Raw genomic sequence first — 12411 nt, 5'->3', positions numbered from 1 at the left:
TATTTAACTCCACATCATTTTTCCAGGTTTATACATTTTATACACTGCCAAATTTAATCGAATAAATGCAATCTGAGATTTATCCAAATGTGCTGTTAATGGGTTCGTATAACCTAATAAACACAACCATGGATCCACATATAAATCTATTTGGAGTAAATTTCACAAAAACTTTATAATCTTTTCCCAAAAAGGTTTAACTTTTACACAGTTCCACACAGAATGAACAAAAGTACCTATCTAATCTCCACACCAAAAACACAAATCTGAATCACTAAAACCATATCTCTTTAAACTTTTCAGGAGTTAAATATAACTGATGGAGAAAATTATAATTAACTAAACTATAACGCACATTAACTAATTTTGTAACACTATGCAAACACAGATCTGACCAATCTTCCTCAGAAATAAAAGTAGATAACTCCTGTTCCCATTTATCTCTTATTCTCAAAACCCCCACCTTCTTCATTTTTACCTGCAACAACGAATACATTTCTGAAATAAATCCTTTCTTTCCTTTATCTATAAGAAACATTTCAAACTTCGATTGCGTTGGCAGTATCATTTCCCAACCAAAACAATTCATTAAAAAATCATGTACTTGATAGTAGGCAAACAATGTATTCTGTGATATACCAAACTTCTCTCTAAGCCTATCAAATGAAAGAAATGAACCTGCCTCAAAACAATCCTCAATTAATACCAAACCTTTTGAGTCCCAATCTTTCAAATAAGGATTATGCATAGAAAAGGGAATTAACTGATTCTGATATAACGGAGTTTTAATTGAACATACATCCTTCAAACCTATAGATCGATTCCACTTACTCCATGCTTTAAACAAATGACTCAGTACGGGTAACTTATATGCTTGTAAAAGCAAAAAATTCCATTTATATATAAAATGATGTATTGATCTTTCCCGTATCGGATCCATTTCCACATAAGCCCACATCGGTGGTTGGTCAATATCAGTCTACTAATAAATTTCAACTATACTGCCTGATAATAATTTTGAAAATGTGGTAACTGAAGACCTCCCAAATCATATGTCCATGTCAGTTTTTGCATTGATACTCGAGATAATTTACTGGAGGAGGATGATAATGAAATTGTTAGATGCTTCATTTACAGATTTTGAATTTAAAGAGGCGTTACAATCCATGCCGATTGGTAAATCACCTGGTGAGGATGGATTTACGGTAGAGTTTTATAAGGAATTTCATGATTTGTTGTTTTTGTTGTATATGGATGTATTGAAGCAGGCTACAGATACGGCGTTGTTTCATGAGTCATTTTTGAGAGCATTGATAACAGTTATTCCAAAGAAAGATAGAGACCCAATGAAGGTTGCATCTTATAGACCTATATCTTTATTGAATGTAGATTATAAGATTGTAGCAAAAGTTTTAGCAAATAGATTGGCTAATTTCTTACCAAAATTGGTTCATGTAGATCAGGCAGGATTAAGAATAGATATTCATCTGATAATATTACTAAATGACTTACAATAATTAATACGTCAAGACTGCAATTTAACCAACCAATGATACTAGCGTTAGATGCTGAGAAGGCTTTTGACAGAGTTGAATGGAAATTTTTGTTTAAAGTGTTGGAGAGATTTAAATTTAGACCATTTTTTATTGGATGGGTTAAGGAATGATATACTAATCCTTCTACGCCGGTGGTGACAAATGGTCAGATTTCTCAGGTATTTACTTTGTTTAGATCAACTAGACGGGGCTGCCCATTGTCACCAGCCTTATTTGCATTGGTTATAGAACCTTCAGCTCAGGCAATTAGACAAAATGTGAATATTCAGGGTATTACGGTTGGGCAACGAGAGTATAAAATTAATTTATCTGCTGATGATGTGTTGATATATTTATCTAAACCTAAGGATTCTTTAGAACCTTTGCAGGATTTGTTAAAATTTTATGGATCAATGTCAGGGTAAAAGGTAAATTGGGATAAAAGTGAGATATTACCTATATCTGATGGGAACTATTCAGATTGTATGCAAATTACTAAATTTAAATGGTCAGATAAGATTAAGTATTTAGGCATAATTGTTGATAAGGAGTAGAAGAATTTATATGGATTGAATTATTATTTACCCTTGTTAAATAAGATTAAGTCTGATTTAAATAGATGGATAGATTTACCATTAACATTGATTAGTCGGGTAAATTGTATTAAAATTAATGTATATCCTCGTATTCAGTACTTGTTTCAATCAATTCCTACACTGGGGAAATTTTTTAAAGAATTAAATAAAGTGATACGTTCTTTTTTGTGGAAAGGTAAATTATGTCCTGCTAATTCGAGGCAGGTTCCTTGGCTCAGATCAGTTGCCTTATATGGTGTCAGGAGCTGGGCGTGTGTGTTTGAACAGCTGACTGAGTTTGACGGCATTTTTGATCTCTCTCCTCCCTCCATTCCCCACCCAGCAAACATCAGACCCAGAGACAGTCCACGTCTTCATTCCTGCTCAGGCTGTTGGAGCCATCATTGGGAAGAAGGGCCAGCATATCAAGCAGTTGTCTCGGTACGCAGAGGCTTCCATCAAGGTGAGGTCACGTCTCGTTTTCATTTGCCCTCTTGGATGCAAGAGAACCTCTAACTTCAAAACCTTCAAACCTCCTATCTGGGGTACTACGTGCAGTTCTGGTCTCCTTACTTGAGGAAGGATGTACTGGCTTTGGAGGCGATGCAGAGGAGGTTCACCAAATTCATTCTATAGATGAGGGGATTAGTCCATGAGGAGGGATTGAGCATCTGGAACAGTACTCACTAAAATTTAGAAGAACAGGGGATCTTATAGAAACGTCTAAAATTATGAAAGGCATAGATAAGATAGAGGTGGTAAATTGTTACCATTGGTGGGGGAGACCAGAACGAGGAGACATAGCCTCATGATCCAGGGTAGTAGATTTAGGATGGAGGTGAGGAGGAATTGCTTTTCCCAGAGGGTGGTGAAACTGGAATTCGCTGCCCATTGAAACAGTGGATGCGATCTCAGTGAATCTATTTAAGACAAGGTTGGATAGATTTTTTACAAAGTAGGAAAATAAAGGGATATGGGGAAAAGGCAGGTAGGTGGAGATGAGCCGAGCATCAGATCAACCATGATCTCATTCAATGGCGGCGCAGGCTGATCGGACTAGATGGATGGTCTCCTCCTGTTCCTATTTCTTATGCTTTGTGATGTACTTGCTTGGTTGGGCCACTGTGAGGCAGCAGTGGGTACCTGTACAGGAGTATTTCATAGAACAGTACAGCACAGCTGTTTTATTTCAGATTTCCTGCTTCTGCAGTTTTTTCTCCCTCCTGCCCTTCACCTGAGCTTGAACTCACTGTCCATTTCCCTCCACAGATGCTGCATGACCCACCTCTTCTGGCCACAGTTCATTTTTTTACTCCAGATTCTATCATCTGCAGCCATCTGTCTCTCTCTTTCTCTCTCAGAAGTGGACAAGCAAGAGAAATTTAATTTTTAATTTAGAGAGACAGCACGGTAACAGTCCCATCCGGCCCACACCACTCAAATACACCAATATGACCAATTAATCTACTAACCTTGTACTTTTTGGAGGGTTAGAGAAACTAGATCTACCATAGGAAACCCATACAGACACAGGGAAAACGTATAAACTCCTTCCAGACAGCGCCAGATTCGAACCCAGGTCGCTGGCACTGTAATAGCGTTGCACTAAACAGTACGAATGTGGAGATTACGGTCATGATCGATGAAATGACAGAGGAGGTTGGAAGCAGAACACCTAGTATTCTCCTTCCCTTTAGCGACCATTGCTTGAGGTCCATAGCCTTCTTTGCCTTGGTGTTTAGATGCTTTTTAAATGTAGTGTGTCCCTACACAACCTCCTCAAGCAGCGAGCACCTGATAGGAGCTTTCAGATTATTTTTCAGATTTATTGTCAGATACACAGATGACTTTACATACGGCTCTGAGATTCCTTTTTCCTGCGGGCATGGCAGAATTACCACGAAGTGCAAAAAATAATAATTGGTAGTGCAAAAAATAAACTGTACACAGCGTAAACATATAAATAATCAAAAGAACTGTGAACAGATAACAAATGTAAATGAACTGACTGCAATACAGAGAGAACAAAAAAAAATCAATAAAGTGTACAAGTAAGAGACCTTAAATGAGCCCCTGATTGAGTTTGTTGCTGAGGAGTCTGACAGTGGAGGGGTAGCAGTTGTTCCTGAACCTGGTGGTGTGAGTCTTGTGACACCTAGACCTCTTTCCTGATGGCAGCAGTGAGAACAGAACGAATGCTGGGTGATGTGGGATCCTTGATGATTGCTGTTGCTCTCCGATGGCAGTGTTTTCTGTAGATGTTCTCAATAGTGGGGAGGGTTTTGCCTGTGATGTCCTGGGCTGTCTCCACTACCTTTTGGAGGACTTTACGCTCAGGGGTATTGGTGTTCCCATACCAGACTGTGATGCAGCCGGTCAGCATACTTTCCTCCACACATTTGTGGAAATTTGCCAGGGTTTCTGGTGTCATATCACCACCGCAAACTCCTCAGGAAGAAGAGGCACTGACGTGCTTTCTTCTCAATGCCATCAGTGTGTTGGGTCCAAGAAAGATTCTCTGAGATAGTGACTCCCAAGAACCTAATTTTCAGATTCCCTTGAAACCTCCCATCTTGAAATTACACCCTCTTGTTTTGGATGTATAGGAGAAAGATTCTTCCTGTTTACCTCCCTCTTAATTCTGTGGACACTCCTTGAGCTCTCTTTCCCATCTTGATGTGCAGACCTGTGTTCCCCAGTTCTCTGCCATTGCAGGTGCTGATCCCATGTTTTGGCTCCCCCCAGTGGCTTGCTCAGTAAAAGCACTTCAGCTGCCCAATCAGGCAGAGATGGAGATCCACTGGATCCCTTCTGAAAGTCTGAACTGGTGGAGAGGAAAAGTTGGGCCAAGTGTCCCACCACCCTACAGGCAAAGGGGGAAGAGGAAGTCTCCCAAGATCTCTGCTTGCAATGTGATCCGATCCACTGTACAAAGCACATGGGTATCAGAGAATGGCTTGCCAGATGCCTAGAGTGCTTGACACTGAGATATCCCCCTGGGAGAGAGGTTCCTTGGACCTGTCTCTGGAGTGGTCAGCAGGAATGGAGTGGGTTTCAATGTGGCTGGATCTGGTGAGCTGAAGGGACTCTCAACAGGAACAGAATTTGCACAGTTTGCGAAGGTGCTGCCACTTCCTCCCTCTGGCACCTTGTGAACTTCTTAACTCCTTGGAGACCTGTGCCTAACTCACACCTATCTGGTTGATTTCAAAATTCTTAGCAATTCCCCTCCCCACCTCAACTGCAGCCCCAGGGACAGCCATGATTTCCATCGTTCCATCACTCTTCCTGTCTGGAATTCCTTCCCTAAATCTCCTTCCTCTCCTTCACAATGCTCTTCTGACTTGGCTCTTGGAGACCTGTCGAGCTACACTGGTAGAAGCAGCTGGTGGGGCTCCAGTGTTGTTAGAGGAGTTGCATATATTTAAGTTGCTGGTGACACTCTCTCCCCAGCCCATGACAGGTGTAACATTCCAATGTTTCCCCTTGCAGATTGCTCCTGCAGAAAGCCCAGACACGAAGCAGCGTATGGTGATCATCACAGGTCTTCCTGAAGCTCAGTTCAAGGTAAAGGCAGCTTGGGGTGGGTGGGGTGGGGGGTGGTTGGGGGAGAGACTTGGCAAGAAAGGGGAAAGAAGTAAAATACAAAGGTCTGCAGGTACTGTGGTAGAAGTAAAAACACTACTGCAGAAACTCAGGTGGTCAAACAGTGTACTTAATGGTGCAAAGATAAAAATACATAACAGACGTTTTGGGCCTGAGCCCTTCATCAAGGTATGACAAAATGTAGGCAGGAGCCCGAACAAAATGCTGCTGGGATGGGCAAGGAGAGGAGCACAGTCCCAAAGGCAGGAGGTAATAGGTGGATAAGGGAGGGAGGGCACACCAGCAAACAGGAGGAGGAGGGATGGCTCTGTGAATGGAGAGGGAAGGGGGTGGACAGCAAGGGTGCAAGTGCTGCCGGAGCTTAACAGAGTGCCACTCCAGCACCTCATGGGATGGCTCCTGTACCTCCTTGTCGCCGTTTTTGGTGAGCTCCGGCATCTAAAAATTTAGCACTGCTCCCCTGGTGAATAGCTGGAGGTAGGAAGAGGGAATGGGAAGGGAAGAAGAACAGACAGTGGTCCAGCAGAAACCGGAGAAGGTGATGTTAATGCCATGTGGCTGGAGAGTGCCTGTGCCTTAAGTGCTGCTCCTCCAATTTACAGGTGGTCTTGATTGTAGAGGACATGAGGCGCTGGACAGACATGTCAGTGCACGTGTGAGGCGCAGAATTGAAATGGGTGGCCACTGGGAGATCCCTGTCACTCCTGCAGACAGTGCCAAGGTGCTCAGTGAAATGAGCTCCCAGTCTGCGCATAATCTCTCTGGTATGGAGAAGGCCACGAGAGGAAAGGTTGTTCTTCCAAAAAGAAACTACGGGAGGAGCTCAGTGGGTGAAACAACATTTCTGGGAGGGAAAGGAATTGTTGAAAAACCTCACCAGGGCTGATTGTGGAGATGGGTGATGGCTGGTATAAGGGGTGAAGAATGGACCAGTCCCAGTGGATGGACCCAATGCCTCTCACTTCCACTATTCTAAATCCCCTGGACTGATGATTTTGTTCAACACACGGACACTTCATCTCCTACCCTGTTCCAGTCCAATTTCCACATGGAATATCTTCTTTGCTCTCCATCCTCTACCTCCATTGCTCATCTCTCTCCTTTCTCTCCAATTCCTCTTCAACTGTGTCTTTTTTTCTCCTCTTATTAATTTCTTCCTTTGTCTCACTCGTCCATGGTTCACTTTTCTATCTTGCTCTTTCCATCCTTTTTCTCTCTCTCTCTCCCGTCTCTTCCTTCCATTCCTCATTTGAGGAACTCCCATACAATGTGCTGGCACAGCTCCTTACACTGACTTCAACGAAGACAATTGACAACCTTGCAGATAGAAGCCAATGGGACAACAATTTTATTTTAAACGGTTGTTGAAAAAAAAATTGGGGATTATGATAGACAACTTCAAGATGAACACAAAGATCATTTCAGATTTGCTGTGCCACGTAGGAAGTTGGAGAATCATTAAATTAACTTTTATTGAATTTACCCTGTTTAATTGCATAATGATGCTGACACATTGCGTTAGTTCAACTGACCTAAAAATGTTCTGCCGCTGATTTTCATTTGCACTCAGCATCTGATGCCTCTCATGTCAGCGTCCAACAATAGTCGGCCAGCATTGATGGATTCCAGTTGCCCTGATACCGCTTTTCCTTGGTTCTAATGTCCTTGTGAAACCTTTCACCATGTTCGTCACTGACTGAACCAAGATCAGCAGGGAAGACGTCCAAGTGCGGATGCAGAAAATTAATTTTAAGGTGATTTACATGATCAGCAGCCCAAAATCCACCAAAAATTGTTCAGGAAGCAAAATCTTCGTCGTCCCACTGTCATCGGCAGAGGATAAAGCTCCCATATTTGTGCCTCAAACATCCACAGATGTTAATAGAGAACCCTTCCCTGAATGTTTTCTGATGCTTCTCGTGGTGAAATAGTCTTGCGTTGCTCAACCACCAGGTGGGCAGGGGTCTCAATTGTTAGCAGAATCTCCCACCAACATCAGTCATTAGGAGAGTTGGGAGCATTGTTAAATATCTCTCTGATTTCCACTCCAAGGTCCAGGGACGGATCCATGGGAAGCTGAAGGAGGAAAATTTCTTTGGTCCCAAGGAAGAAGTGAAACTTGAGACACATATTAAAGTGGCTGCCTCCGCAGCCGGAAGAGTAATAGGCAAAGGGGGCAAAACTGTAAGTACCTGTGGCGAGTGTTTGTGGTTTCTTAGTCCTGCTCTCTCAAGACGGGGAGGAGAAGTACAAGAAAGTCCTTTCAGAGATACCCCGCCATCTCCTCCGCGGCCGCACGGCTTCCTGTCCATCAAATGGTGAACCCGAGCACCAGACATCGGATTTACCCTCCTTGGCCACAGTTCCAACCCCCAAAGCCTTTTGGGAGCCCTGATTGCCATCGCCACTCTTGCAAATCCTGGTCCTGGTGCCTGAGATCAGGACTGGATGAAGGGTTCCTGTCCTAAAACATTGATCATTCTTTTCCTCCCACTGATGCAGAGGGCATTTACTGCCTGTTAGGGTTAGGGATGTCCTGGTTAGGGATGAGCTGCTTCCTTGAATCAGCAAGGTCCTGCTGGTGAAAGTGCTCCCACAGCATGGATGGGCAGGGAGTTGCAGGATTTTCTCTGAGGAGAAATGATGGAATGGTGACAAGTGTCCAGGCCAGGATAATGTGTGAGGGAAAGAAGAAACTGCAATGGCTGGTGAACTCTTACGCCTGATGCCCTTTCACCCTACCCAGTGGGAGAGGCCAGAAGACTGGGTGGGATAAAGGTTGGAATTGTTAGAAAGAAAACATGGCAGTTTGTGGAAATCTGAAATAAAAGTGAAGGCTGGAAATGCCCAGAAGGTTAGAAAGCATCTGTGAAGAGAGAAACGTTGCAGGCAGTGAACTGTGCAGTAGAAGTGGCCAATTCTGAAAAGGCTGGTCGTCTGAGAATGTGGGATTCAATATTGAGTCTCAAGGAATGAGGCTGACCACCACCTTTTCAACAGCAGTTGAGGAAAGATCGTAAATCCTCGTCTCCAAATTGAGTCCAGATTTGTGATTATGGGGAGCTCAGTGAGTAAAAGATTTGGAATCGATCCCAGGGACACGGGATGAGAGGTTTGGAATGATGGGCAAGAGGGAATGTTATCTACTTCCTTGGAAGCATAAAGTGATTTGAAATGTCCCCAATGTCACTTCCTAGTTTTGACAGATGCACCACCGCCTGGGATAGGAACTGCTCCGCCCAAGGCCATGATGAGAAACTGCAGAGAGTTGTGAATGCAGCACAGGCCATCACACAAACCCCCGTCCCCTTTTCCCACTCCATCCACACCTCCCGCTACCTCGGGTAAGCAGCCAACATATTAAAAGACTCGCCCCACCGTGATCACACTCTCTTCTCCTCCTTCCCAGACGATCCACGAGTTTGAAAACAATGCACCACCAGGAACAAGGACAGTTTCTTTCCTGCTGTTGTCAATACTGTTGAACCAACCTCTCACTGGTAAAGCAATTCTGCCCTTGCACTGTTTCCTCTGTAACACTGCACTCTACGGTTTTATTCTGCACTACCTGTTGAATGGTTGACTTGACTGTACAGCACGCAAAACATTATACATTAGACAAGTTTTTCATTATACATGTGACATTAACCCTTTGGACTCTGTGTCCCGGTTTACAGCGACTACCAATAAGCACATATACTCTGTGTCCCAGTTTTCTGGGACTGGCTTTATAGCCAATCATCAGCTGGTTGGTACTGATGTTTAATCTTTCCTACTGTAATTTACCCATGGACCCAGTCCGGAGCATATATTATGAAAGGTTTAATATGGCTGGAGTCCAAAAGGTTAAACAATTCAATTCATGTAGGGAAACGGCAATTGAGGGCATTGAGCACAGAGTCAAACTATCTCTTTAGCCTTGAATGGCAGCAGAAAGGTAGATTCCAGACTCCTTCATTATGTAATAATACAGAACATGTAACATTACACGAAATTGCTTTCTGCCTGCCGTAAGGCAGACAAAGAGTCGCCTTTAATGTTACCCTGCGCCCTTTACAGTACGAGAGAAAGAGAAGCAAAAGAGGATCCCTTCAGAGTCACCGAGTGTCCGAGGATTCCCCTCTAGCACTCCTACAGCCACACAGACGCCAGTTCGATCCTTACCAACCCAAGCTCCAGGTCCAAACCTCTGATACGATCAGGAAACTGTCAGTGCCTGAGGTCTTATGGGAACCCTTTGTGCCCTCAGCACCCTCTCGAATCCAAGCTCCGATCCCTTCTTCCCAGCAGCTCACAGCCCATGTGGGACCCCAATCGCAAGCCACCCTCAGCCTGTGTGGGTCCCCTCAGCTGCTGAGCCCTTTGTTGGTCTCTGCCATGGTCACCGTCCTGTTGGGTGGTCTCCTCTGCTTCAAGCATTGTTGATAATTATAAAAGGGATCCAGGAAAAACCTCCTGCAATGCATCTCTGGCTTCTTGGAACAATGTAAGAGGCCAAGGGCTCAGAGTGGGGGGTGGCAGAAAGAACCCTCCTCTCACCTCTGTGGGTAGAAATGGGTCGGGACTCTTCATCGAGACTCAATATAGGAAACGTTGACTGACCGAATCTCCCCACAGATGCTGCCTGACCGCTTGGGTCCCTCCAGCTTCTTGTGGTTTGCTCAAGATTCCAGTGCCTGTGATTCATGTGTTTCTCAAGTCATTGACTGGCTTGTTTCCATGACCTCTTGTTTAAGGAATGTTTTATCCCGACGTTTTCCTCTTCCTGCTCCTAGAAGGTTGTTCAGCTGGGATCCGAGGGGTACATTGTCATTGGGAATCTCGACCCACTCAAGGCACCAGGTGCCGTTGTTCCGACCCAGGACTTTGTGTTTCTTTCCTGTAGGTGAATGAGCTGCAAAATCTGTCGAGCGCAGAGGTCGTAGTTCCCCGGGACCAAGTGCCAGATGAGAACGATCAAGTTGTTGTCAAGATCATCGGTCACTTTTATGCAAGTCAGGTGGGTGCTCCACCCATTGCCAGTGAGCTGTGGGCTTGTCAGTGAGTCATGGGTCACCAAACCGCTCTTCAGGGGCTCCCACCTGAACACCCACCCCAGTCCGAGCTTCAACCAGACCCAGAGGAACTGCTTTTATTATCTGCGCAGTCCAAATACAGTCTCTCCACATGGTCTCAGTACTCCCCATCACCTCATCCATCTTCCCCTCCTCCTCCTCACTCCTCCCCATCACCTCATCCTCACTCACCCCCATCTCCTCATCCCTCCTCACCACATCTCTCCACACCTCCTCATCCTTCCTCATCTGTTCACCTCACTCCTCCCCACCTTTGTGTCCATCCTCACACCCCCCCACCTTCACCATTTCACCATCTTGTCGCTCCCCAACTCTTCACCTCTACCCCCACCCCTCCGCAGTCTCTTACCCTTCCCCACCTCTCCCTCATTCTTCCCCATCTCCTCACTCGTCTTCCCATCGTTCCTTTCCACCCAACCCCTCCATTACTTAGGTCCGGTGTGGGAGGTGGAGAGACAAGGACAGGGAGAATCCTTGAAGAAGGGAGTGAGAGAAGAAAAGTCAAAGAGTTAGAGAAAATGCAGTAGGTAAAGAAGAATGGAATCAGGCCAGTTCCCACGTGTCCAGTTCTTTCCATATTCCCAGTGTTCTTGCCCATTCCAGTGGTTGCTTTTCTCTGCCCCACCACCTGTGCGGCTTCCTCCCCTCCCTGACTCCCCAACTCCTGCACCCCTTATTTCTTGGCTCCTCTCCTTCCACTCCTCCTTATGCTTGCCATCTCCTCTTTGTTGTCCCAATAAAGGGCCCTGATCTGGTAACTGTCCATTTCTCCCCATGCCTGACCTGCTGAGTCCTTCCAGCTTCTCAAGATTCCAAGGTCTCTCTGTTCCTCCGTGCAATTGGAGTCCGCTCTGCACTTGCACTGCCCCTGGTTTCGAAGCAAATGGCACAGATTAAAAATCCAATCCGGCTCATTCTCCTCAAATCCCTAAAAATCTAAGGATCCTTGTTTTATCACTGGTCTCTTTGTCTCCCAGCTCGCACAGAGGAAGATCAGGGAAATACTGGCCCAAGTCAAGCATCAGCAGCAGCAAAAAGTTCAAAGCAGCCAATCACAGTCTCGAAGGAAGTGAGGTCAACATCATGTCCCAGATACCTGCCAACAATGGAGACAGATACCAGGCCAAAGTGTGGCTGTGTTCAGATCAACTGTTTATTCACCTTTAACACAGTGGAAGGCTAAGTAATCATTCTGAATATAAGTAATGAGATTGCCAGGGCAATTGGGAATTATTTCAAACCCTCAGGAGAAAATGTTTAACAATGTAAATTTAGGATGGAGAGACCTCAGTCTTGGGTGGGAACTGGATCACTAGATGTTGGCCTTATATTATGTGGGAGATTGGGGACATAGTCAGTTATAGAGATCCAGGCCCTCCCACTGCTCAGACTAACATCAGCAATCCTGCTGTGTGATGACTAATGACTGTTTGTCATTGCTTATTGCTGGCAGTAGAGTTACATCTTCAGGAACTTCTGCCTTGCAGAGGGTCCGGCTTTTAATTAATCCCCTAAAACAGCCACCTTCCTGGCCTCTGCCATAACACCACCTTCGTGACCTCTTAGGTTTTGGAAAGGTGCAGTGCTGGCCAGGTTGGGAATGGAGAAGAAGTGAATGTG

The 12411-nt window shown here is 44.9% G+C and overlaps 1 protein-coding gene across 6 annotated transcripts in view; it reads left to right on the top strand.

The window, feature by feature from the left end:
• igf2bp1 (insulin-like growth factor 2 mRNA binding protein 1) overlaps positions 1 to 12192 on the top strand; it is a 140800-nt gene extending 128608 nt beyond the window's left edge. For 3 of the 6 annotated variants that reach the window (XM_069906097.1, XM_069906094.1, XM_069906093.1), the window contains 5 exons: positions 2454 to 2573; positions 5603 to 5677; positions 7769 to 7900; positions 10602 to 10715; positions 11769 to 12192. In XM_069906097.1, the coding sequence (XP_069762198.1) occupies positions 2454 to 2573; positions 5603 to 5677; positions 7769 to 7900; positions 10602 to 10715; positions 11769 to 11864 (537 nt within the window). In that variant the 3' untranslated portion in view covers positions 11865 to 12192. Of the gene's footprint in view, positions 1 to 1154; positions 1177 to 1793; positions 1814 to 2407; positions 2574 to 5602; positions 5678 to 7768; positions 7901 to 10601; positions 10716 to 11768 lie in introns of all 6 variants that reach the window. The other 3 variants (XM_069906095.1, XM_069906092.1, XM_069906096.1) reach the window with 3 other exon arrangements.
• The last annotated feature ends 219 nt before the right edge of the window (positions 12193 to 12411 follow it).

Source organism: Narcine bancroftii, chromosome 12 (assembly GCF_036971445.1).
Source record: "Narcine bancroftii isolate sNarBan1 chromosome 12, sNarBan1.hap1, whole genome shotgun sequence".
Lineage (NCBI taxonomy): Eukaryota > Metazoa > Chordata > Chondrichthyes > Torpediniformes > Narcinidae > Narcine > Narcine bancroftii.
Note: the sequence above shows the minus strand (reverse complement) of the source record. Positions and strands in the feature narration are given on the sequence as shown.